Source organism: Mytilus californianus, unplaced genomic scaffold (assembly GCF_021869535.1).
Source record: "Mytilus californianus isolate M0D057914Y unplaced genomic scaffold, xbMytCali1.0.p SCAF_6, whole genome shotgun sequence".
NCBI classification, from domain to species: domain Eukaryota; kingdom Metazoa; phylum Mollusca; class Bivalvia; order Mytilida; family Mytilidae; genus Mytilus; species Mytilus californianus.
Genome location: NW_026262712.1, coordinates 9,252,870 through 9,275,788, shown reverse-complemented (window position 1 = coordinate 9,275,788; position 22,919 = coordinate 9,252,870). Strand labels below are relative to the sequence as shown.

At 33.9% G+C, this 22,919-nt stretch overlaps 3 protein-coding genes across 8 annotated transcripts in view; all 3 read right to left on the bottom strand.

Annotated features, from left to right (window-relative positions):
• The window catches only part of LOC127705510 (titin homolog), a 141,387-nt gene that overhangs the window by 45,345 nt on the left and 73,123 nt on the right, over window positions 1-22,919 (bottom strand). The gene's annotated exons all lie outside the window — the stretch shown is intronic.
• LOC127706963 (uncharacterized) overlaps window positions 1-22,919 on the bottom strand; it is a 99,140-nt gene that overhangs the window by 37,259 nt on the left and 38,962 nt on the right. The window contains exon 1 of one of the 6 annotated variants that reach the window (XR_007984676.1): window positions 13,724-14,197. The exons of 3 other annotated variants lie outside the window; for them this stretch is intronic. Coding sequence is in view for 2 of the 3 variants with exons in the window: in XM_052211704.1 (XP_052067664.1) it covers window positions 10,354-10,462 (109 nt within the window). In the remaining variant the exon portion in view is untranslated. Of the gene's footprint in view, window positions 1-10,353; window positions 10,463-13,723; window positions 14,198-22,919 lie in introns of those variants that run through there. 2 more of the 6 variants (XM_052211704.1, XM_052211702.1) reach the window with 2 other exon arrangements.
• On the bottom strand, window positions 13,211-18,717 carry LOC127706967 (splicing regulatory glutamine/lysine-rich protein 1-like). Its single transcript, XM_052211711.1, has 2 exons — window positions 16,058-18,717; window positions 13,211-13,439 (listed from the first exon to the last, which is right to left on the bottom strand). The coding sequence occupies exon 1, from the start codon at window positions 17,330-17,332 to the stop codon at window positions 16,634-16,636; it is 699 nt and encodes a 232-aa protein (XP_052067671.1). The 5' UTR covers window positions 17,333-18,717; the 3' UTR covers window positions 13,211-13,439; window positions 16,058-16,633.

Here is a 22,919-nt window from a genome sequence, read left to right as displayed (position 1 = left end):
GATTTGCTGTGCATCAAATTTAACGTTTTAACCATTCTGACCTAGATTTTCCCAAAAAGATATTATTTTATTCATTAAAGAAGTCAAATAACACTGTTGACTCGAGAATCTGTCCATTTTTATCCAAATAAAACATATAATCCATTTATAATCGATCAGCTGATTTGGTCAACGTTTGTTAAATATAGATTTATGTTTACTGAGTTTGCGCATGGAAAATGGGGATCAACATGGGTTAATTGATGATCTTATTTGAAAGATCGATTTTACTGTTAACTTTTCGGTAGGAAATGGCAGATAAAGATATTAATAGATTTACAAAAGTGGTAAAGCGTATAATTTATAGGAATGCAGAATTAAAAAAAAATGTTCAAAAAAGGAATTAAAACTAAATAACGTAATTTAGATTTGAAGCCATACAGCCTATTTAAGAAATATACTCAGCGAATGAACAATCTCGATTTCTTTTTGTTTTTTTTGCACTTCCGATTTTTTGAAACCATCTTACTCACAGAATGTAATGGGCGTTATCCTTTCTTTTGTTTTCCTGGCTAAACTTCCGATTTTTACCCAAGTGAAGCCATACATTCTCTCTGGACTGTATTACAATGCAATTGTTTTTCATTGAACTGTTGTAATTGTGTTCAAACTTCTGTTCAGATAAATTATTTATTTATTTAAAATCATGAATTTTATTATTAAATTCAATTGTTATCACTATACCAGACTTGAGTTATTTATTCAAAGAAAAGTTGAATCATAGTTTCCCCTTTTTGATCCTCTTATCGTAAACCAGGTGAATACACATTATCTTGTTGTGTACTAGGTAATCACTTACACTCATCCAAACAGCAGCAATTTGAACAATACAAACGATATCTTGTACATGCAATAAGAAACTCAACACAGTTTATTAATTGGTTTACATAACTTTATTTCAAAATGATGAAACATGCCGTAATTATTCCTCTTTTAATTTATGCAAATTTAAAGGGTTATGCATACGACCTCAGTGATGCAATACACAACAACAAAACGTCTCCTCGTGTAGTTTCTAACTCAGAGACATCACTGTTACTGTTAGATCAGGGTACAGTTACACTTGTTTGACCCAATACTTCACAAAAAAGGACTTTACTTGTCCATGTGCAAGACTTGTCACCCTCAGAAAAATGCATTATTGTGCATCACGATATTATTACATCACAAAAAAAAATGACCGAAATGACTTGGGAAAATTTCCGGATCCTTGGTTGGGAACCCCCCTTTTAAAAATGGCTGGATCCACCCCTCTGGTATAATAACCAATGAGACAACTCTCCACCAGAGACCATATGATATATAGGTTATTAAGTTCATGTCACCGTACGACCTTCAACAGTGAGCAAAACCCATACTGCATAATAAGCAAGCTTTAAAAGGCACAAAAATAACAAATGTCTAACAATTCAAACAAGTAAAGAAACTGGCCTGATTTATGTACAAAACAATAAAAATATGATACTGTATATGAAACAACAACCACACTGAATAACAGGTCCTAACTTGGAACAGGCACATACAGAATGTAACAAGGTAAAACCACACTGAATTACAGGTCCTAACTTGGAACAGGCACATACAGAATGTAACATGGTAAAACCACACTGAATTACAGGTCCTAACTTGGAACAGGCACATACAGAATGTAACAGGGTAAAACCACACTGAATTATAGGTCCTAACTTGGAACAGGCACATACAGAATGTAACAGGGTTAACAGAAAAATAAGATGTGGTATGATTCACAGATTGTCAATGAAACAACTCTCCACCAGAGACCAAATAAGGTAGAAGTTAAAAACTATAGGTCACTGTACAGCCTTCAACAATGAGCAATGAGCAAAACAAGTTTGCATGTAGCCTTCTCTCCCATCTAGTCTTGGACAGTGGTGTAACAGCAAACATAAAATCAAACGATAAAAATATGTAGAAAATGTTGATTGTGTCCACGTTGACACAGATGATGCCCCCGCTTGCATATCATATAGTTATAAAGGGACATAACTGAAGAACGGTAAAAGTGACACTACCCAAATTTGAACTTGATCTGAGTTTTGTGGTAATAAGCATTGTGTGTAAGTCTCATAACATTTTTTCATTTGTAAATGGGCATAATTCTAGAACAGTAATCAAAGTGCTTGTAAGCTCTGAATGGTAAAGTTTGCTTTAATTTATCAGTAGGAAGTAAAATTGAAAATTGCATTGTATAAAGCAATGGTTGTAGTTGATTCAACTACCATTATGCACAAAGAAAGATAACTCCAATTTTTAAAGAAGACTTTAAAATAATTTTAGAAATGAAGGGTAAAAATTGCTTTAATTTATCAGTGGAAGGTAAAATTAAACATTGCAATGTATAAAGCATTGATTGTAGTTGATAGTCCTAAATATAAAGCTTTATTACAACTGTCACATAAACTTAACATTAACCAAGTAAACTAAACATTGACCAATGAACCATGAAAATGAGGTCAAGGTCAGATGAACCATGCTAGGCAGGCATGTACAGCTAACAATTCTTCCATACAACAAATATAGTTGACCTATTGCTTATAGTTTAAGAAAAACAGAAAAACTTAACACTGAGCAATGAACCTTGAAAATGAGGTCAAGGTCAAATAAAACCTGCAGTGACTGACATATAGATAATAAAATATTTCCATACACCAAATATAGTTGAACTATTGCATATAGTATAAGAAAAAAAGACCAAAACTCAAAAACTTAACTATAACCACTGAACCATGAAAATGAGGTCAAGGTCAGATGACACCTGCCAGTTTGACATGTACACCGAACAGTCCTTCCATACACCAAATATACTAAACCTATTGCTTATAGTATCTGAGATATGGACTTGACCACCAAAACTTAACCTTGTTCACTGATCCATGAAATGAGGTCGAGGTCAAGTGAAAACTATCTGACGGGCATGAGGACCTTGCAAGGTACGCACATACCAAATATAGTTATCCTATTACTTATAATAAGAGAGAATTTAACATTACAAAAAATCTTAACTTTTTTTTCAAGTAGTCACTGAACCATGAAAATGAGGTCAAGGGCTTTGGACATGTGACTGACGGAAACTTCGTAACATGAGGCATCCATATACAAAGTATGAAGCATCCAGGTCTTCCACCTTCTAAAATATAAAGCTTTTAAGAAGTTATCTAACGCCGCCGCCGCCGGATCACTATCCCTATGTCGAGCTTTCTGCGACAAAAGTCGCAGGCTCGACAAAAACAGTTCACTAAAGCATTTTTTTTTATTAATTTTCAAAATTTTAATTTGGAGCTACTTGCAAATTATGACCGAAACAGTTGAATGATTTGTTCAAATCAAAAAAATTTTTTTGACTGCTATGTTACTTCCATTTATAGTACAAGTACATACACTTGAATTTGAATTTTATAATTTTAAATTGAAATTTTCAATTTTTTTTAATTAAAAATTAAAAACTAAAAATGCTAAACCTAAAATTTTAAATTGAATTTATCAGAATTAAGATAAGAAAACTTCATTCAACTTCTCAGTGGGTGGTCTCAGGCCTCTACAATAACTTTTTTTTCAACTTGTCCAGTAGGACAAGTACATACCAAAACTTACTTGTCCGAATGAAATTGTAACTTGTCCAAAACAAATCTTAATAATAACCTTTTTTGCATTTTAAGTTGATTGAATTAAAACAATAGAACAGAATTTGATTTAACATATCTTTTGCAATACTTTACAAAAATATGAGTCGAGAACAACTGAATCTAGTCATGTCACAGGACTTAGGTTTTAGTTTTCATCAATGCCAAAGTCTCATCAGACTCTGCACATGAGGCACCGTCTGATAGGATTGCCAATGTACACTCATTGGATTTGTATCCTGGTTTTTGTTGAGCCTGCGACTTTTGTTGCAGAAAGCTCGACATAGGGATAGTGATCCGGCGGCGGCGGCGGCGTTAGCTAACTTCTTAAAAGCTTTATATTTTAGAAGGTGGAAGACCTGGATGCTTCATACTTTGTATATGGATGCCTCATGTTACGAAGTTTCTGTCAGTCACATGTCCAATATCCTTGACCTCATTTTCATGGTTCAGTGACTACTTGAAAAAAAAGTTCAGATTTTTTGTAATGTTAAATTCTCTCTTATTATAAGTAATAGGATAACTATATTTGGTATGTGCGTACCTTGCAAGGTCCTCATGCCCGTTAGACAGTTTTCACTTGACCTCGACCTCATTTCATGGATCAGTGAACAAGGTTAAGTTTTCGTGGTCAAGTCCATATCTCAGATACTATAAGCAATAGGTCTAGTATATTCGGTGTATGGAAGGACTGTAAGGTGTACATGTCCAACTGGCAGGTGTCATCTGACCTTGACCTCATTTCATGGTTCAGTGGTTAAAGTTAAGTTTTTGTGTTTTGGTCTGTTTTTCTTATACTGTATGCAATAGGTCTACTATATTTGGTGTATGGAACGATTGTAAGGTGTACATGTCTAGCTGGCAGGTGTCATCTGACCTTGACCTCATTTTCATGGTTCAGTGGTCAAAGTTAATTTTTTGAGTTTTGGTCTTTTTTTCTAATACTATATGCAATAGTTCAACTATATTTGGTGTATGGAAATATTTTTTGATCTATATGTCAATCACGCAGGTTTTATTTGACCTTGACATCATTTTCAAGGTTCATTGCTCAGTGTTAAGTTTTTGTGTTTTGGTCTGTTTTTCTTAAACTATAAGCAATAGGTCAACTATATTAGTTGTATGGAAGAATTGTTAGCTGTACATGCCTGCCTAGCATGGTTCATCTGACCTTGACCTCATTTTCATGGTTCATTGGTCAATGTTTAGTTTACTTGGTTAATGTTAAATTTATGCGACAGTTGTAATAAAGCTTTATATTTAGGACTATCAACATAATATCAATGATTAGTAAAGAAGGCCAGACATTTCAGCGTGTGCACTCTTGTTTAATTTGAAAAAAGTTTATTTAATGCAATCAATAAAAAAAGGAGATGAGGTATGATTGCCAATGAGACAACTCTCTGCAAGAGATCAAATGACACAGAAATTAACAACTATAGGTCACCGTATTGCAAGTATTGTTTTTTTCTACATACATGACATATGATCAAATATGATTTTGTGAATGTTATGGTCATTTTTGTCGAGCCTGCGACTTTTGTCGCAGAAAGCTCGACATAGGGATAGTGATCCGGCGGCGGCGGCGTTAGCTAACTTCTTAAAAGCTTTATATTTTAGAAGGTGGAAGGTCTGGATGCTTCATACTTTGTATATGGATGCCTCATGTTACGAAGTTTCCGTCAGTCACATGTCCAATGTCCTTGACCTCATTTTCATGGTTCAGTGACTACTTGAAAAAAAAGTTAAGATTTTTTGTAATGTTAGATTCTCTCTTATTATAAGTAATAGAATAACTCTATTTGGTATGTGCGTACCTTGCAAGGTCCTCATGCCCGTCAGACAGTTTTCACTTGACCTCGACCTCATTTCATGGATCAGTGAACAAGGTTAAGTTTTGGTGGTCAAGTCCATATCTCAGATACTATAAGCAATAGGTCTAGTATATTCGGTGTATGGAAGGACTGTAAGGTGTACATGTCCAACTGGCAGGTGTCATCTGACCTTGACCTCATTTTCATGGTTCAGTGGTTATAGTTAAGTTTTTGTGTTTTGGTCTGTTTTTCCTATACTGTATGCCATAGGTCTACTATATTTGGTGTATGGAATGATTGTAAGATGTACATGTCTAGCAGGCAGGTGTCATCTAACCTTGACCTCATTTTCATGGTTCAGTGGTCAAAGTTAAGTTTTTGAGTTTTGGTCTTTTTTTCTAATACTATATGCAATAGTTCAACTATATTTGGTATGTGCGTACCTTGCAAGGTCCTCATGCCCGTCAGACAGTTTTCACTTGACCTCGACCTCATTTCATGGATCAGTGAACAAGGTTAAGTTTTGGTGGTCAAGTCCATATCTCAGATACTATAAGCAATAGGTCTAGTATATTCGGTGTATGGAAGGACTGTAAGGTGTACATGTCCAACTGGCAGGTGTCATCTGACCTTGACCTCATTTTCATGGTTCAGTGGTTATAGTTAAGTTTTTGTGTTTTGGTCTGTTTTTCCTATACTGTATGCCATAGGTCTACTATATTTGGTGTATGGAATGATTGTAAGATGTACATGTCTAGCGGGCAGGTGTCATCTAACCTTGACCTCATTTTCATGGTTCAGTGGTCAAAGTTAAGTTTTTGAGTTTTGGTCTTTTTTTCTAATACTATATGCAATAGTTCAACTATATTTGGTATGTGCGTACCTTGCAAGGTCCTCATGCCCGTCAGACAGTTTTCACTTGACCTCGACCTCATTTCATGGATCAGTGAACAAGGTTAAGTTTTGGTGGTCAAGTCCATATCTCAGATACTATAAGCAATAGGTCTAGTATATTCGGTGTATGGAAGGACTGTTAGGTGTACATGTCCGACTGGCAGGTGTCATCTGACCTTGACCTCATTTTCATGGTTCAGTGGTTATAGTTAAGTTTTTGTGTTTTGGTCTGTTTTTCTTATACTGTATTCCATAGGCCTACTATAGTTGGTGTATGGAATGATTGTAAGGTGTACATGTCTAGCGGGCAGGTGGCATCTGACCTTGACCTCATTTTCATGGTTCAGTGGTCAAAGTTAAGTTTTTGAGTTTTGGTCTTTTTTTCTAATACTATATGCAATAGTTCAACTATATTTGGTGTATGGAAATATTTTATGATCTATTTGTCAGTCACACAGTTTTTTTTTTACCTTGACCTCATTTTCAAGGTTCATTGCTCAGTGTTAAGTTTTTGTGTTTTGGTCTGTTTTTCTTAAACTAAAAGCAATAGGTCAACTATATTTGTTGTATGGAAGAATTGTTAGCTGTACATGCCTGCCTAGCATGGTTCATCTGACCTTGACCTCATTTTCATGGTTCATTGGTCAATGTTTAGTTAACTTGGTTAATAATAAGTTTATGTGACAGTTGTAATAAAGCTTTATATTTAGGACTATCAACATAATATCAATGATAAGTAAAGAAGGCGAGACATTTCAGTGTGTGCACTCTTGTTATTTTAAAAATATTTTTGCTAAAAAAATTACCAGTATGGTATTTGTTATGAAGCAACAGAATAAGGTAGGAAAACGAGGTACTGATTTGTCTTGGTCCTGAAATGTCTCCTGCGTTACCAAACTGTCTATTAATTATGTTTATTGAATATGTCTCCTACGGTGCCAAACTGTCTATTAAACTTGGAGCCGAATCGCTTCCGAGCTGGTGATGAACTGTCTTGTAAAGTTACCTTATCTACAAAGCGCAGCATATTGGATCAGTAAGACTGGTTTCCGAGAACCTGTTAAAAAGTACCTGACAAAGAACCAGTTTTAAATTATCGATTGCAAGTAAACATGTCAAATTAATACTTGTTTTTATGTTCTTTTCTTGTTTTTTGTTTATAATTACTTTGTTCATCAAAGTTGGATTACATTTATTTTCTGCAGAATAATTTTACTTGTCCCGTCGGACAAGCTTGATATAGTTTTTACTTGTCCGACCTTTGTTTCCTCTGGTACCGGACAATCGGACAAGCGTTATTGTCGAGCCCTGGGTCTTTTCCAATATGCAGTTCAAAACACTAGAATAGGTGTGTGAATGTACACAAACTATGGTTTGTCTGGTTAAGACTAGCTAGAGTGCAAATTGGAAATACCACCAGAATAAGCAATTGCTTGGATGGATACACACTTTCATTTTATTTTTAACATGCAATAAACAATCTAATAGAAATCACTTCTAATTGAGAAATTTACAGATTAATATGCATAAGAAATAAATATACACTCTAAAATATTTATTATATATTTCAATAAAATGCTCCGCTGGGCGCAGCTTGATACGACCGCAGAGGTCCAACCCTGAACAGTTGGGGCAAGTATGGACACAACATTCAAGCTTGATACACACTGAATTTGGATTGTGATTAAATATTTGACACAGCATAGGTTTCTGACACAGAATGAATGTGGTCTAAGAACTTATAAATTTTTAATTTTCCTATTCAAACCATATCATTATTATTTGCTTTTATATATAATTCAGAAATAACCTATTTAAAATGGAAAATTTTAAAGAAAAAAAAGGAAAAAAAGAAAAAAAAATCCCTCCCCCAAAATTTTTTGAACCCCCTTATGATTCATCACCCCCAAACTCAATCCCAGCCTTCCCTCAGTGGTATGGTACCTTGCAGTACAATTTCAGAGAGATCCATACACTTGAACACAAGTAATTGTCTGGAAACTAGAAAAATGCTTGTTTTTTTGGCCCCTTTTTGGCCCCAAATTCCTAAACGTTTAGGGCAATTACCCCCAAACTCAAACCCAGCTTTCCCTTTGTGATATGGAACCTTGTAGTACAATTTCATAAAGATCCATACTTTTACACACAAGTTATTGTCCTGAAACTAGAAAAATGCTTGTTTTTTGCCCCTTTTTGGCCCCTAATTCCTAAAATTTTGAGGCAATTACCCCCAAAATCAATCCCAGCCTTCCCTTTGTGGTATGATACCTTGCAGTACAATTTCAGAGAGATCCATACACTTGAACACAAGTTATTGTCTGGAAACTAGAAAAATGCTTATTTTTGGCCCCTTATTCCTAAACCTTATGGGCAATTACCCCCAAACTTAATTCCAGCTTTCCCTTTGTGATATGGAACCTTGTAGTACAATTTCAGAAAGATCCATACACTTACACACAAGTTATTGTCATGAAACTAGAAAAATGATTGTTTTTTGCCCCTTTTTGGGCCCCTAATTCCTAAAATTTTGAGGCAATTACCCCAAAAATCAATCCCACCATTCCCTTTGTGATATGGAACCTTGTGGTACAATGTCAGAGAGATCCATACACTAACACACAAGTTATGTCTGGAAGTTACAAAAATGCTTATTTTTGGCCCCTAATTCCTTAACTGTTGGTACCATAACCCCCAAAATCAATCCCAACCTTCCTTTTGTGGTATTGAACCTTATGGTAAAAATTCATAGAGATCCATTCACTTAAACTAAAGTTAAGAGTGCGAAAACCAATGTGTCTTTGGACGATGACGACGACACCAACGTCATACCAATATACGACCACAAATTTTTTGCGGTCGTATAAAAATATGTAGAAAATGTGGATTGTGGACACAGATGATGCCCCCGCTTGCATATCATATAGTTGTAAAGGGATATAACTGAAGAACGGTAAATGTGACGCTACCCAAATTTGAACTGGATCTGAGTTTTGTGGTAATAAGCATTGTGTGTAAGTTTTATAACATTTGTTTGAGACAAACTAAAGTTAGAGAACGGAAACAAAAAATTCAGCAATTTCGAACTTAATCTGTATATGTAGTAATAAGCATTGTGTATTAGTTTCACAACATTTGGTTGAGGCAAACTAAAGTTAGCAAACGGAAACAAAAATTTAAACTGAGTTTTGTGGTAAAAAGCATTATATATACATTTCATTGCATTAATTTAAGACAAACTCAAGTTAGAGAACGGAAACGTAATTTTTTCATTTGTAAATGGGCATAATTCTTGAACAGTAATCAAAGTGCTTGTAAGCACTGAATGGTAAAGATTGCTTTAATTTATCAGTAGGAAGTAAAATTGAATATTGCATTGTATAAAGCATTGGTTGTAGTTGATTCAACTACCATTATGCACAAAGAAAGATAACTCCAATTTTCAAAGAAGACTTTAAAATATTTTTAGAAATGAAGGGTAAAAATTGCTTTAATTTATCAGTGGAAGGTAAAATCAAACATTACATTGTATAAAGCATTGATTGTAGTTGATTCAACTATAATCATGGACAAAGAAAGATAACTCCAATTTTAAAAATACTTGATATTTAGAAAAAAATATATGAAAAATTCAGAAATTTTTCCATTTGTAAAGAGCATAACTCTAGAACAGTAAAAGTGACATCACCAAAATTCAAACTTCATCTGTATATTGTGGTAATAAGCATTGTGTATAAGATTCATAACATTTGGTAGAGGCAAACTAAAGTTAGAGAACGGAAACCAACTTTGGGACGTACGGACGGACATACGGACAGACGTACAGATGGACAAGGGTAAAACTTAATGCTCCCTCCCCTACTGTGGGGGCATAAAAATATGCTATTTTGACATTTAACTACATTAAACCTCCCTATATTTTCAAGCCCCCTTTTAACAGTCCCCTTTCACATAATAAAGCTACTCACAGTGTGTGATGTACCTTGGTGTATTTTCAGGCAATTCCTGCAGACCTAAATCTCCCAGTTCGTCATCTGAATATGGTGATGTATTAGTTACCAAACAACTGCTAAAAATCTGTAAATACATTTATGTAAATTATGATCATAAAAAGGTCATATTTATATATATATTTATACACAAGGTAGGTCAGATGTCATAATCCCTGTCATTTTAAATGGCATCAACTAAAAGGTCAAGATTAGATCAACCATCATTTGTTGACAAAAACATAAACAAGTTTACGTGGTTGCACATATAATATAATTAAGAAATAATTCATGCAAGCCATAGATTTGTTGGAAATTTTCAAACGGCCTGGCCGTTATGTTTGAATTTTATCTCGAGCGTTAGCCACAGGCCATGTGAAAATGATAACAAATCTATAGCTTGCATGAATTATTTCGATTCTAACGGGACAAATATGGTTATTTGAAAAACTGAAGTGAAGGTAAGATTGCCTTGTGTATTGCAGTTCTATTTTACCCCCTGTAAGATAAAAGCTAAAAATTTCAAAAATATCTAAGGCTTGCATGAATTATTTCTTAAATAACCACTAGAAAAAATGTGTTCAATCCTTATAATTCTTAATCCAAATATTTTTTTCATTGGCTATTTACTGTCAAATCCACAATTGACATGTCGTAACTAAGGAGTGACACGCCATGTTGAATTGCTGAAATCCAGGAATAAAGGCAACAGTAGTAAACCACTGTTCAAAAGTCATAAATAGATTGAGAGAAAACAAATCCGGGTTACAACATAAATACTGAAGTGCAACAAAAACAAACGCCAACATACATAGAAACGAACTACATGAATGTGTGAATGATGCAATAGAATAAAAAATGAAACAACACCTACCTCCAATTTCTTCGATGGTTAATGCATCTCCTTTTGTGGAACCACTTTTATCAGGAAAATTCTTCTACTTTTCAGAATTTTCTCCTTCGACTTCTTTATGCTTTTCTGAATTTCCACGTTTATGCTTATCTGATAGTCCATGTTCAGATTTTTCTGAATATCCATTTTTATGCTTTTCTGAATTCCCAGGTGTATGCTTCTCTGATTGCCCATGTTTAGGTTTTTCTGAAATTCTATGCATATGCTTTCCTGAATGCGGATGTTTAGGTTTTTCTGAATGTTTATGTTTGTCTGAATATTCCCGACTGTCATTTTCATGTTTTCTGTCCTGTTTTCTATTTCCATCTGTAGAAGATTTTATATGTCAACTCTCATGATCTGATCTTTCTTTTTCTTTATTCTCTACTGAAATTTTTGTCGGTTTACTTTCACTTTTAGATTTTTCCTTTCATTTTCAATTTCTAACTTTTTTGTCACTTCTTTGTCAATCTCTTTATCAGTCTCATTTGCTTCCAGATTTTTATCCAACCTTGATAAATTCAAGGTTGGATAAAACTTGATAAAACAAAGTTTCAAAACTTTGGCTTTGTGGTCAATAACAAATTTAGACTTTTTGTGATCTTTTACTTCATCTTTGTCTTGTCTTTTCATGCATTTTGGACCAATTTTGGGTTTCTTTGCAACATTTTTAAAATCAGAAATGTCTCCACTTCTCTTTAAATCATGTACACTACTGTTCATGTCTTCCTTTCCAGACTCTGCATTTTTCTGTAAATTCAGCAGTTGACTGAATGTCTTTAGTGTCCAAAACCACAGAACAATCTTTTAATTTATAGTTCTTTTTTATTTTGGTGATAATTATAAAAGAGTAATCTCCCTTTTTATTTGGAGATTTACTTCCTTTGTTGTCATCTGTCAGTCGCAGGCCAACAATTGTTTTAGGTTTAGCTGACAATGATGGCTGTTGAGAAGCATTGTTCTTCGAAGGGCTGACTGAATGCGATTTTCTATTTGTATAATGAACAAGAGCTTCAATATCATCCATCTGTAAATATGCCTCTTCCTCTAGTTGCCTCCCCTGTATTTCTTCTTTCACAATAGTGATATTACTATCTTCTAGTTCTCTCCCATGATTTTCTCTATTCACAAAATTTACAATGCCATCTTCAAGTTGCCTTCCTTGGTCTTCTTTTTTCACAATATTAACATGACAATCAGCCAGTTGCCTCCCCTGGTCTTCTACTTTCACAATATTTACATGACAATCTGCCAGTTGTCTCCCATTGTCTCTTCTATTGACAACATTAACAACACTATCAATATCAAATTCACTGAAATTGCCCCACTGGTCACTATCTTCTAAACCTTTTTGCATTGCCATTTGCATCAAACCTTTGATAGGTGAACTATTAGGCTCCTTTTTAATGTTGACAACTGTTTCTTTTTGAACTGGGGAACCAGTCTGGGATCCAGTAATTTCTGTCATAATCATTTCTGTTTCAATGTCTCTGTATGACCTATTGAACTTCCTTGGACAAATCTCAGAGTTCCTATAAATAGTATGGACCAAGGAGTCAATGTCGAAGATGTCAGGATGTTCTGTCTTGATCTGGGATGGATTAATCGGCACGACTACTGATTCTTCGCTCTTTTTCCTTTCCTCCATTCTTTTACTTTTTCTATAAATATCTCTTTTACAGAGTTTTTGTTTACATCGGTATTTTCTACGGGAAATGTTAGAGTCATGATACCAGTAACTGAGCTTGTTTCACTGTTCAAGTCATCTTCAGATAGAAATTTTTGATGTCATCTGTGATTTTGGTTGTTCCTTCCTTTTTGTCACTTACATGACTTATTGCCAATTTTTCTCTCCTTATTTTAGATTCTACTGTTTCTGTCTTTCCTTTATGTTCTCTTATTTTTGTTTCTGTCTATCCTTTTTGTTCTCTTATTTTTGTTTCAGTCTCTCCATTTTGTTCTTTTGTTTTTATTTTCACTGTTTCTGTCTTTCCTTTTTCTTCTCTTGTTTTTGTTTCTTTTGTTTCTGTCTTTCCTTTTTGTTCTCTTATTTTTGTTTCTATTGTTTGTCTTTCCTTTTTGCTCTCTTGATTTTGTTTTTAATGTTTCTGTCTTTCCTTTTCCTTCTCTTTTATTTGTTTGGACTGTTTCTGTGTTTCCTTTTTCTTCACCACTTTTTTTTCTTTCCTCTTTGTGCGATTCGATATGTTTGATCAATATAGACATTGTATCAAAAGATGGAGTACAAAGTTTACATCCAAATATTTTACAGCCCAATTTGGTATTATGTACACTGATCATGTGCTTTTCTAATGCTGATTTAGAGCTATGGATTTCTTTACAAAGTTTACATTTCATTGTTAATTCTATAGTATTAGAAGCATTACTGAAGCTTTCCTCCAATTTCTTCGATGGTTCATGCAGTTTTTCTTCCTTTTTATTTTCTTTCTTCTTTACCTCAACAGATATCATTTTAGTCTCAGGTCTTTTTATGGAATCTTTCTTTTCGTCACAGTTTTCAGTTTTGTCATCGTGCTTTGACTTTTTACTGGCAATGTTTTCCTCTTCATTTGCTTTCCTCTTTAGATTTTTTGATGATTTTATTTGCTGGTCATCATCTCCTTTTTTGGAACCACTTTTATCAGGAAAATTCTTGTACTTTTCAGAATTTTCTCCTTTGACTTCTTTATGCTTTTCTGAATTTCCATGTTTATGCTTATCTGATTGTCCATGTTTAGATTTTTCTGAATATCCATGTTCAGATTTTTCTCAATATCCATGTTTATGCTTTTCTGAATTTCCATGTTTATGCTTCTCTGATTGTCCATGTTTAGGTTTTTCTGAAATTCCATGCATATGCTTTTCTGAATGCGGATGTTTAGGTTTTTCTGAATGTTTATGTTTGTCTGAATATTCCCGACTGTCATTTTCATGGTTTTGTCCTGTTTTCTATTTCCATCTGAAGAAGATTTTATATGTCGACTCTCATTATCTGATCTTTCTTTTTCTTTATTCTCTACTGAAATTTTTGTCGGTTTACTTTCATTTTCAGATTTTTCCTTATGTTTAGGACGAGATTTCTCCTTTCTCCTTTCATTTTCAATTGCTAACTTTTTTGTCAGTTCTTTGTCAATCTCTTTATCAGTCTCATTTGCTTCCAGATTTTTATCCCACCTTGATAAATTCAGTTTCAAAACTTTGGCTTTGTGGTCAATAACAAATTTAGACTTTTTGTGATCTTTTACTTCATCTTTGTCTTGTCTTTTCATGCATTTTGGACCAATTTTGGGTTTCTTTGCAACATTTTTAAAATCAGAAATGTCTCCACATCTCTTTAAATCATGTACACTACTGTTCATATCTTCCTTTCCAGACTCTGCATTTTTCTGTAAATTCAGCAGTTTAGACTGAATGTCTTTAGTGTCCAAAACCACAGAACAATCTATTAATTTATAGTTCTTTTTCATTTTTGGTGATAATTATAAAAGAGTAATCTCCCTTTTTATTTGGCGATTTACTTCCTTTGTTGTCATCTGTCAGTCGCAGGCCAACAATTGTTTTAGGTTTAGCTGACAATGATGGCTGTTGAGAAGCACTGTTCTTCGAAGGGCTGACTGAATGCGATTTTCTATTTGTATAATGAACAAGAGCTTCAATATCATCCATCTGTAAATATGCCTCTTCCTCTAGTTGCCTCCCCTGTATTTCTTCTTTCACAATAGTGATATTACTATATTCTAGTTCTCTCCGATGATTTTCTTTATTCACAAAATTTACAATGCCATCTTCAAGTTGCCTTCCTTGGTCTTCTATTTTCTCAATATTTACATGACAATCAGCCAGTTGCCTCCCCTGGTCTTCTACTTTCACAATATTTACATGACAATCTGCCAGTTGTCTCCCATTGTCTCTTCTATTGACAACATTAACAACACTATCAATATCAAATTCACTGAAATTGCCCCACTGGTCACTATCTTCTAAACCTTTTTGCATTGCCATTTGCATCAAACCTTTGATAGGTGAACTATTAGGCTCCTTTTTAATGTTGACAACTGTTTCTTTTTGAACTGGGGAACCAGTCTGGGATCCAGTAATTTCTGTCATAATCATTTCTGTTTCAATGTCTCTGTACGACCTATTGAACTTCCTTGGACAAATCTCACAGTTCCTATTAATAGTATGGACCAAGGAGTCAATGTCAAAGATGTCAGGATGTTCTGTCTTGATCTGGGATGGATCAATCGGCACAACTACTGATTCTCCTTTCCTCCATTCTTTTACTTTTTCTATAAATATCTCTTTCAGAGTTTTTGTTTACATCGGTATTTGCCACCGGAAATGTCGGAGTCATGATACCAGTAACTGAGCTTGTTTCACTGTTCAAGTCATCTTCAGATAGAAATTTTTGATGTCATCTGTGATTTTGGTTGTTCCTTCCTTTTTGTCACTTACATGACTTATTGCCAATTTTTCTCTCCTTATTTTAGATTCTACTGTTTCTGTCTTTCCTTTATGTTCTCTTATTTTTGTTTCTGTCTTTCTTTTTTGTTCTCTTAATTTTGTTTCAGTCTCTCCATTTTGTTCTTTTGTTTTTATTTTCACTGTTTCTGTCTTTCCTTTTTCTTCTCTTGTTTTTGTTTCTGTCTTTCCTTTTTGTTCTCTTATTTTTGTTTCTATTGTTTGTCTTTCCTTTTTGCTCTCTTGATTTTGTTTTTAATGTTTCTGTCTTTCCTTTTCCTTCTCTTTTATTTGTTTGGATTGTTTCTGTGTTTCCTTTTTCTTCACCACTTTTTTTTCTTTCCTCTTTGTGCGATTCGATATGTTTGATCAATATAGACATTGTATCAAAAGATGGAGTACAAAGTTTACATCCAAATATTTTACAGCCCAATTTGGTATTATGTACACTGATCATGTGCTTTTCTAATGCTGATTTAGAGCTATGGATTTCTTTACAAAGTTTACATTTCATTGTTAATTCTATAGTATTAGAAGCATTACTTAAGCTTTCCTCCAATTTCTTCGATGGTTCATGCAGTTTTTCTTCCTTTTTATTTTCTTTCTTCTTTACCTCAACAGATATCATTTTAGTCTCAGGTCTTTTTATGGAATCTTTCTTTTCGTCAGTTTTCAGTTTTGTCATCGTGCTTTGACTTTTTACTGGCAATGTTTTCCTCTTTAGATTTTTTGATGATTTTATTTGCTGGTCATCATCTCCTTTTTTGGAACCACTTTTATCAGGAAAATTCTTGTACTTTTCAGAATTTTCTCCTTTGACTTCTTTATGCTATCTGAATTTCCATGTTTATGCTTATCCGATTGTCCATGTTTAGATTTTTCTGAATATCCATGTTCAGATTTTTCTCAATATCCATGTTTATGCTTTTCTGAATTTCCATGTTTATGCTTCTCTGATTGTCCATGTTTAGGTTTTTCTGAAATTCCATGCGTATGCTTTTCTGAATGCGGATGTTTAGGTTTTTCTGAATGTTTATGTTTGTCTGAATATTCCCGACTGTCATTTTCATGTTTTTTGTCCTGTTTTCTATTTCCATCTGAAGAAGATTTTATATGTCGACTCTCATTATCTGATCTTTCTTTTTCTTTATTCTCTACTGAAATTTTTGTCGGTTTACTTTCATTTTCAGATTTTTCCTTATGTTTAGGACGAGATTTCTCCTTTCTCCTTTCATTTTCAATTTCTAACTTTTTTGTCACTTCTTTGTCAATCTCTTTATCAGTCTCATTTGCTTCCAGATTTTTATCCCACCTTGATAAATTCAGTTTCAAAACTTTGGCTTTGTGGTCAATAACAAATTTAGACTTTTTGTGATCTTTTACTTCATCTTTGTCTTGTCTTTTCATGCATTTTGGACCAATTTTGGGTTTCTTTGCAACATTTTTAAAATCAGAAATGTCTCCACTTCTCTTTAAATCATGTACACTACTGTTCATGTCTTCCTTTCCAGACTCTGCATTTTTCTGTAAATTCAGCAGTTTAGACTGAATGTCTTTAGTGTCCAAAACCACAGAACAATCTATTAATTTATAGTTCTTTTTCATTTTTGGTGATAATTATAAAAGAGTAATCTCCCTTTTTATTTGGAGATTTACTTCCTTTGTTGTCATCTGTCAGTTGCAGGCCAACAATTGTTTTAGGTTTAGCTGACAATGATGGCTGTTGAGAAGCACTGTTCTTCGAAGGGCTGACTGAATGCGATTTTCTATTTGTATAATGAACAAGAGCTTCAATATCATCCATCTGTAAATATGCCTCTTCCTCTAGTTGCCTCCCCTGTATTTCTTCTTTCACAATAGTGATATTACTATATTCTAGTTCTCTCCCATGATTTTCTCTATTCACAAAATTTACAATGCCATCTTCAAGTTGCCTTCCTTGGTCTTCTATTTTCTCAATATTTACATGACAATCAGCCAGTTGCCTCCCCTGGTCTTCTACTTTCACAATATTTACATGACAATCTGCCAGTTGTCTCCCATTGTCTCTTCTATTGACAACATTAACAACACTATCAATATCAAATTCACTGAAATTGCCCCACTGGTCACTATCTTCTAAACCTTTTTGCATTGCCATTTGCATCAAACCTTTGATAGGTGAACTATTAGGCTCCTTTTTAATGTTGACAACTGTTTCTTTTTGAACTGGGGAACCAGTCTGGGATCCAGTAATTTCTGTCATAATCATTTCTGTTTCAATGTCTCTGTACGACCTATTGAACTTCCTTGGACAAATCTCACAGTTCCTATTAATAGTATGGACCAAGGAGTCAATGTCAAAGATGTCAGGATGTTCTGTCTTGATCTGGGATGGATCAATCGGCACAACTACTGATTCTCCTTTCCTCCATTCTTTTACTTTTTCTATAAATATCTCTTTCAGAGTTTTTGTTTACATCGGTATTTGCCACCGGAATTGTCGGAGTCATGATACCAGTAACTGAGCTTGTTTCACTGTTCAAGTCATCTTCAGATAGAAATTTTTGATGTCATCTGTGATTTTGGTTGTTCCTTCCTTTTTGTCACTTACATGACTTATTGCCAATTTTTCTCTCCTTATTTTAGATTCTACTGTTTCTGTCTTTCCTTTATGTTCTCTTATTTTTGTTTCTGTCTTTCTTTTTTGTTCTCTTAATTTTGTTTCAGTCTCTCCATTTTGTTCTTTTGTTTTTATTTTCACTGTTTCTGTCTTTCCTTTTTCTTCTCTTGTTTTTGTTTCTGTCTTTCCTTTTTGTTCTCTTATTTTTGTTTCTATTGTTTGTCTTTCCTTTTTGCTCTCTTGATTTTGTTTTTAATGTTTCTGTCTTTCCTTTTCCTTCTCTTTTATTTGTTTGGATTGTTTCTGTGTTTCCTTTTTCTTCACCACTTTTTTTTCTTTCCTCTTTGTGCGATTCGATATGTTTGATCAATATAGACATTGTATCAAAAGATGGGAGTACAAAGTTTACATCCAAATATTTTACAGCCCAATTTGGTATTATGTACACTGATCATGTGCTTTTCTAATGCTGATTTAGAGCTATGGATTTCTTTACAAAGTTTACATTTCATTGTTAATTCTATAGTATTAGAAGCATTACTTAAGCTTTCCTCCAATTTCTTCGATGGTTCATGCAGTTTTTCTTCCTTTTTATTTTCTTTCTTCTTTACCTTAACAGATATCATTTTAGTCTCAGGTCTTTTTATGGAATCTTTCTTTTCGTCAGTTTTCAGTTTTGTCATCGTGCTTTGACTTTTTACTGGCAATGTTTTCCTCTTTAGATTTTTTGATGATTTTATTTGCTGGTCATCATCTCCTTTTTTGGAACCACTTTTATCAGGAAAATTCTTGTACTTTTCAGAATTTTCTCCTTTGACTTCTTTATGCTATCTGAATTTCCATGTTTATGCTTATCCGATTGTCCATGTTTAGATTTTTCTGAATATCCATGTTCAGATTTTTCTCAATATCCATTTTTATGCTTTTCTGAATTTCCATGTTTATGCTTCTCTGATTGTCCATGTTTAGGTTTTTCTGAAATTCCATGCGTATGCTTTTCTGAATGCGGATGTTTAGGTTTTTCTGAATGTTTATGTTTGTCTGAATATTCCCGACTGTCATTTTCATGTTTTTTGTCCTGTTTTCTATTTCCATCTGAAGAAGATTTTATATGTCGACTCTCATTATCTGATCTTTCTTTTTCTTTATTCTCTACTGAAATTTTTGTCGGTTTACTTTCATTTTCAGATTTTTCCTTATGTTTAGGACGAGATTTCTCCTTTCTCCTTTCATTTTCAATTTCTAACTTTTTTGTCACTTCTTTGTCAATCTCATTTGCTTCCAGATTTTTATCCCACCTTGATAAATTCAGTTTCAAAACTTTGGCTTTGTGGTCAATAACAAATTTAGACTTTTTGTGATCTTTTACTTCATCTTTGTCTTGTCTTTTCATGCATTTTGGATCAATTTTGGGTTTCTTTGCAACATTTTTAAAATCAGAAATGTCTCCACTTCTCTTTAAATCATGTACACTACTGTTCATGTCTTCCTTTCCAGACTCTGCATTTTTCTGTAAATTCAGCAGTTTAGACTGAATGTCTTTAGTGTCCAAAACCACAGAACAATCTATTAATTTATAGTTCTTTTTCATTTTTGGTGATAATCATAAAAGAGTAATCTCCCTTTTTATTTGGAGATTTACTTCCTTTGTTGTCATCTGTCAGTCGCAGGCCAACAATTGTTTTAGGTTTAGCTGACAATGATGGCTGTTGAGAAGTATTGTTCTTCGAAGGGCTGAATGAATGCAATTTTCTATTTGTATAATGAACAAGAGCTTCAATATCATCCATCTGTAAATATGCCTCTTCCTCTAGTTGCCTCCCCTGTATTTCTTCTTTCACAATAGTGATATTACTATCTTCTAGTTCTCTCCCATGGTTTTCTCTATTCACAAAATTTACAATGCCATCTTCAAGTTGCCTTCCTTGGTCTTCTATGTTCACAATATTTACATGACAATCAGCCAGTTGCCTCCCCTGGTCTTCTACTTTCACAATATTTACATGACAATCTGCCAGTTGTCTCCCCTCGTCTCTTCTATTGACAACATTAACAACACTATCAATATCAAATTCACTGAAATTGCCCCACTGGTCACTATCTTCTAAACCTTTTTGCATTGCCATTTGCATCAAACTTTTGATAGGTGAACTATTAGACTCCTTTTTAATGTTGACAACTTTTTCTTTTGAACTGGGGAACCAGTCTGGGATCCAGTAATTTCTGTCATAATCATTTCTGTTTCAATGTCTCTGTACGACCTATTGAACTTCCTTGGACAAATCTCAGAGTTCCTATTAATAGTTTGGACCAAGGAATCAATGTCGTAGATGTCAGGATGTTCCGTCTTGATCTGGGATGGATCAATCGGCACGACTACTGATTCTTCTTCCTTTTTCCTTTCCTCCATTCTTTTACTTTTTCTATAAATATCTCTTTCAGAGTTTTTGTTTACATCGGTATTTTCCACTGGAAATGTCAGAGTCATGATACCATTAACTGAGCTTGTTTCACTGTTTAAGTCATTCTCAGATAGAAATTCTGTATCATCACCTGAAAAAATAAAAATAAATATATTATTATTGTTTGTATATCAATTAATGATATATCAACTTACATTTGTTTATATAGTACGCCATTTTAAAAATCTTTATTTTTTATTCTGCACATTGCCAAACAAAAATTGTGAAAAAAACAGTAAACTGCTAATTTCATCCAACTTATCAATTTTAGGTCACGGTGACAAGAGTTTTAAAGAAATTTACCTACAGTGATTGCTATTCTATTAGCTCTGAGGTTGTGAGTTTAACAATGGCAAGGTTAATCAGACTTTGATGTTAATTGACAAGAATTGCCAATTATCCCGCCCACTGTCTACGATACCATGATTTTAATTGACAAGGTTTGTCAACTCTCCCGCCCACTCTCTACGGTACCATGATTTTAATTGACAAGGTTTGCCAACTCTCCTGCCCAGTCTGCATGTTCTTTCTGGGTACCGGGGTTCTCAAGCTATCAGCACCAACAAAAATCATGTTGAAACCAAACAGTGGCATTAAACACCAACAAATAAAATTGTAAGTTCACTTATACAAAATTTTGGTAGAGGATGATTTTTATCAAAAAATGATCGTCACCTCTCAATCAAACAATTACCCTAATTTGGACATTAAGTGGAAAATTTAAACTAAATATAAAAAAGAAGATGTGGTATGATTGGTAATGAGACAACTCTCCACAAGAGACCAAAATGGCACAGAAATAAACAGGTATAGGTCACCGTATGACCTTCAAAAATGAGCAAAGTCCATACTGCATAGTCAGCTATAAAAGGCCCCAAAATCACAATTGTAAAACAATTCAAACGAGAAAACTATACCCATATGACTGGCCCATTTAAATTTTTTTTTTAAATGAATCAGATGAACAGTTTTTTTCAATGCAACTACCCCATATTTAAAGCTGTGATACATGAATCAAAGGAGCTATGTAGATTTGTATCACTTGTATAAAAATATGATGTGTTCCGGGGGTTGGAACCCCCCCTTTTTTTTGGACGATCAATGCATTTTAATGGGGACATATAGTTGGAACCCCCCCTTTTAAAAATGGCTGGATCCGCCCCTCTGGTATAATAACCATTGAGACAACTCTCCACCAGAGACCATATGATATATAAGTTATAAAGTTCATGTCACTGTACGACCTTCAACAGTGAGTAAAACCCATACTGCATAGCAAGCTTTAAAAGGCACAAAAATATCAAATGTCTAACAATTCAAACAAGTAAAGAAACTGGCCTGATTTATGTACAAAACAATAAAAATATGATACTGTATATGAAACAAAAAACCACACTGAATTACAGGTCCTAACTTGGAACAGGCACATACAGAATGTAACAGGGTTAACAGAAAAATAAGAAGATGTGGTATGATTCACAGATTGTCAATGAAACAACTCTCCACCAGAGACCAAATAAGGTAGAAGTTAAAAACTATAGGTCACTGTACAGCCTTCAACAATGAGCAATGAGCAAAACAAGTTTGCATGTAGCCTTCTCTCCCATCTAGTCTTGGACAGTGGTGTAACAGCAAACATAAAATCAAATGATAATAAAATGCTTTGCTGGGTTGCAGCTTGATACGACCGCAGAGGTCGAACCCTGAACAGTTGGGGCAAGTATGGACACAACATTTAAGCTTGATACAGCTCTGAATTTGGATTGTGATTAAATATTTGACACAGCATAGATTTCTGACACAGAAAGAATGTGGTCTAAGAACTTGAATTTTATTAATTTACCTATTATGGTCCAATGTCCAAAATCAATACATGGTTAGTTTCAGCATATCAAAGAACCCCATATATTCAATTTTTGTTGAAATCAAACAAAGTTTAATTTTGGACCCCAACTTGGACAAACTTGAAAACTGGGCCCATAACCAAAAAAATCTAAACACATGTTTAGATTCAGCATATCAAAGAACCCCAAGAATTCAATTTTTGTTAAAATCAAACTAAGTTTAATTCTGGACCCTTTGGACCTTAATGTAGACCAATTTAAAAAACGGGACCCAAAATTAAAAA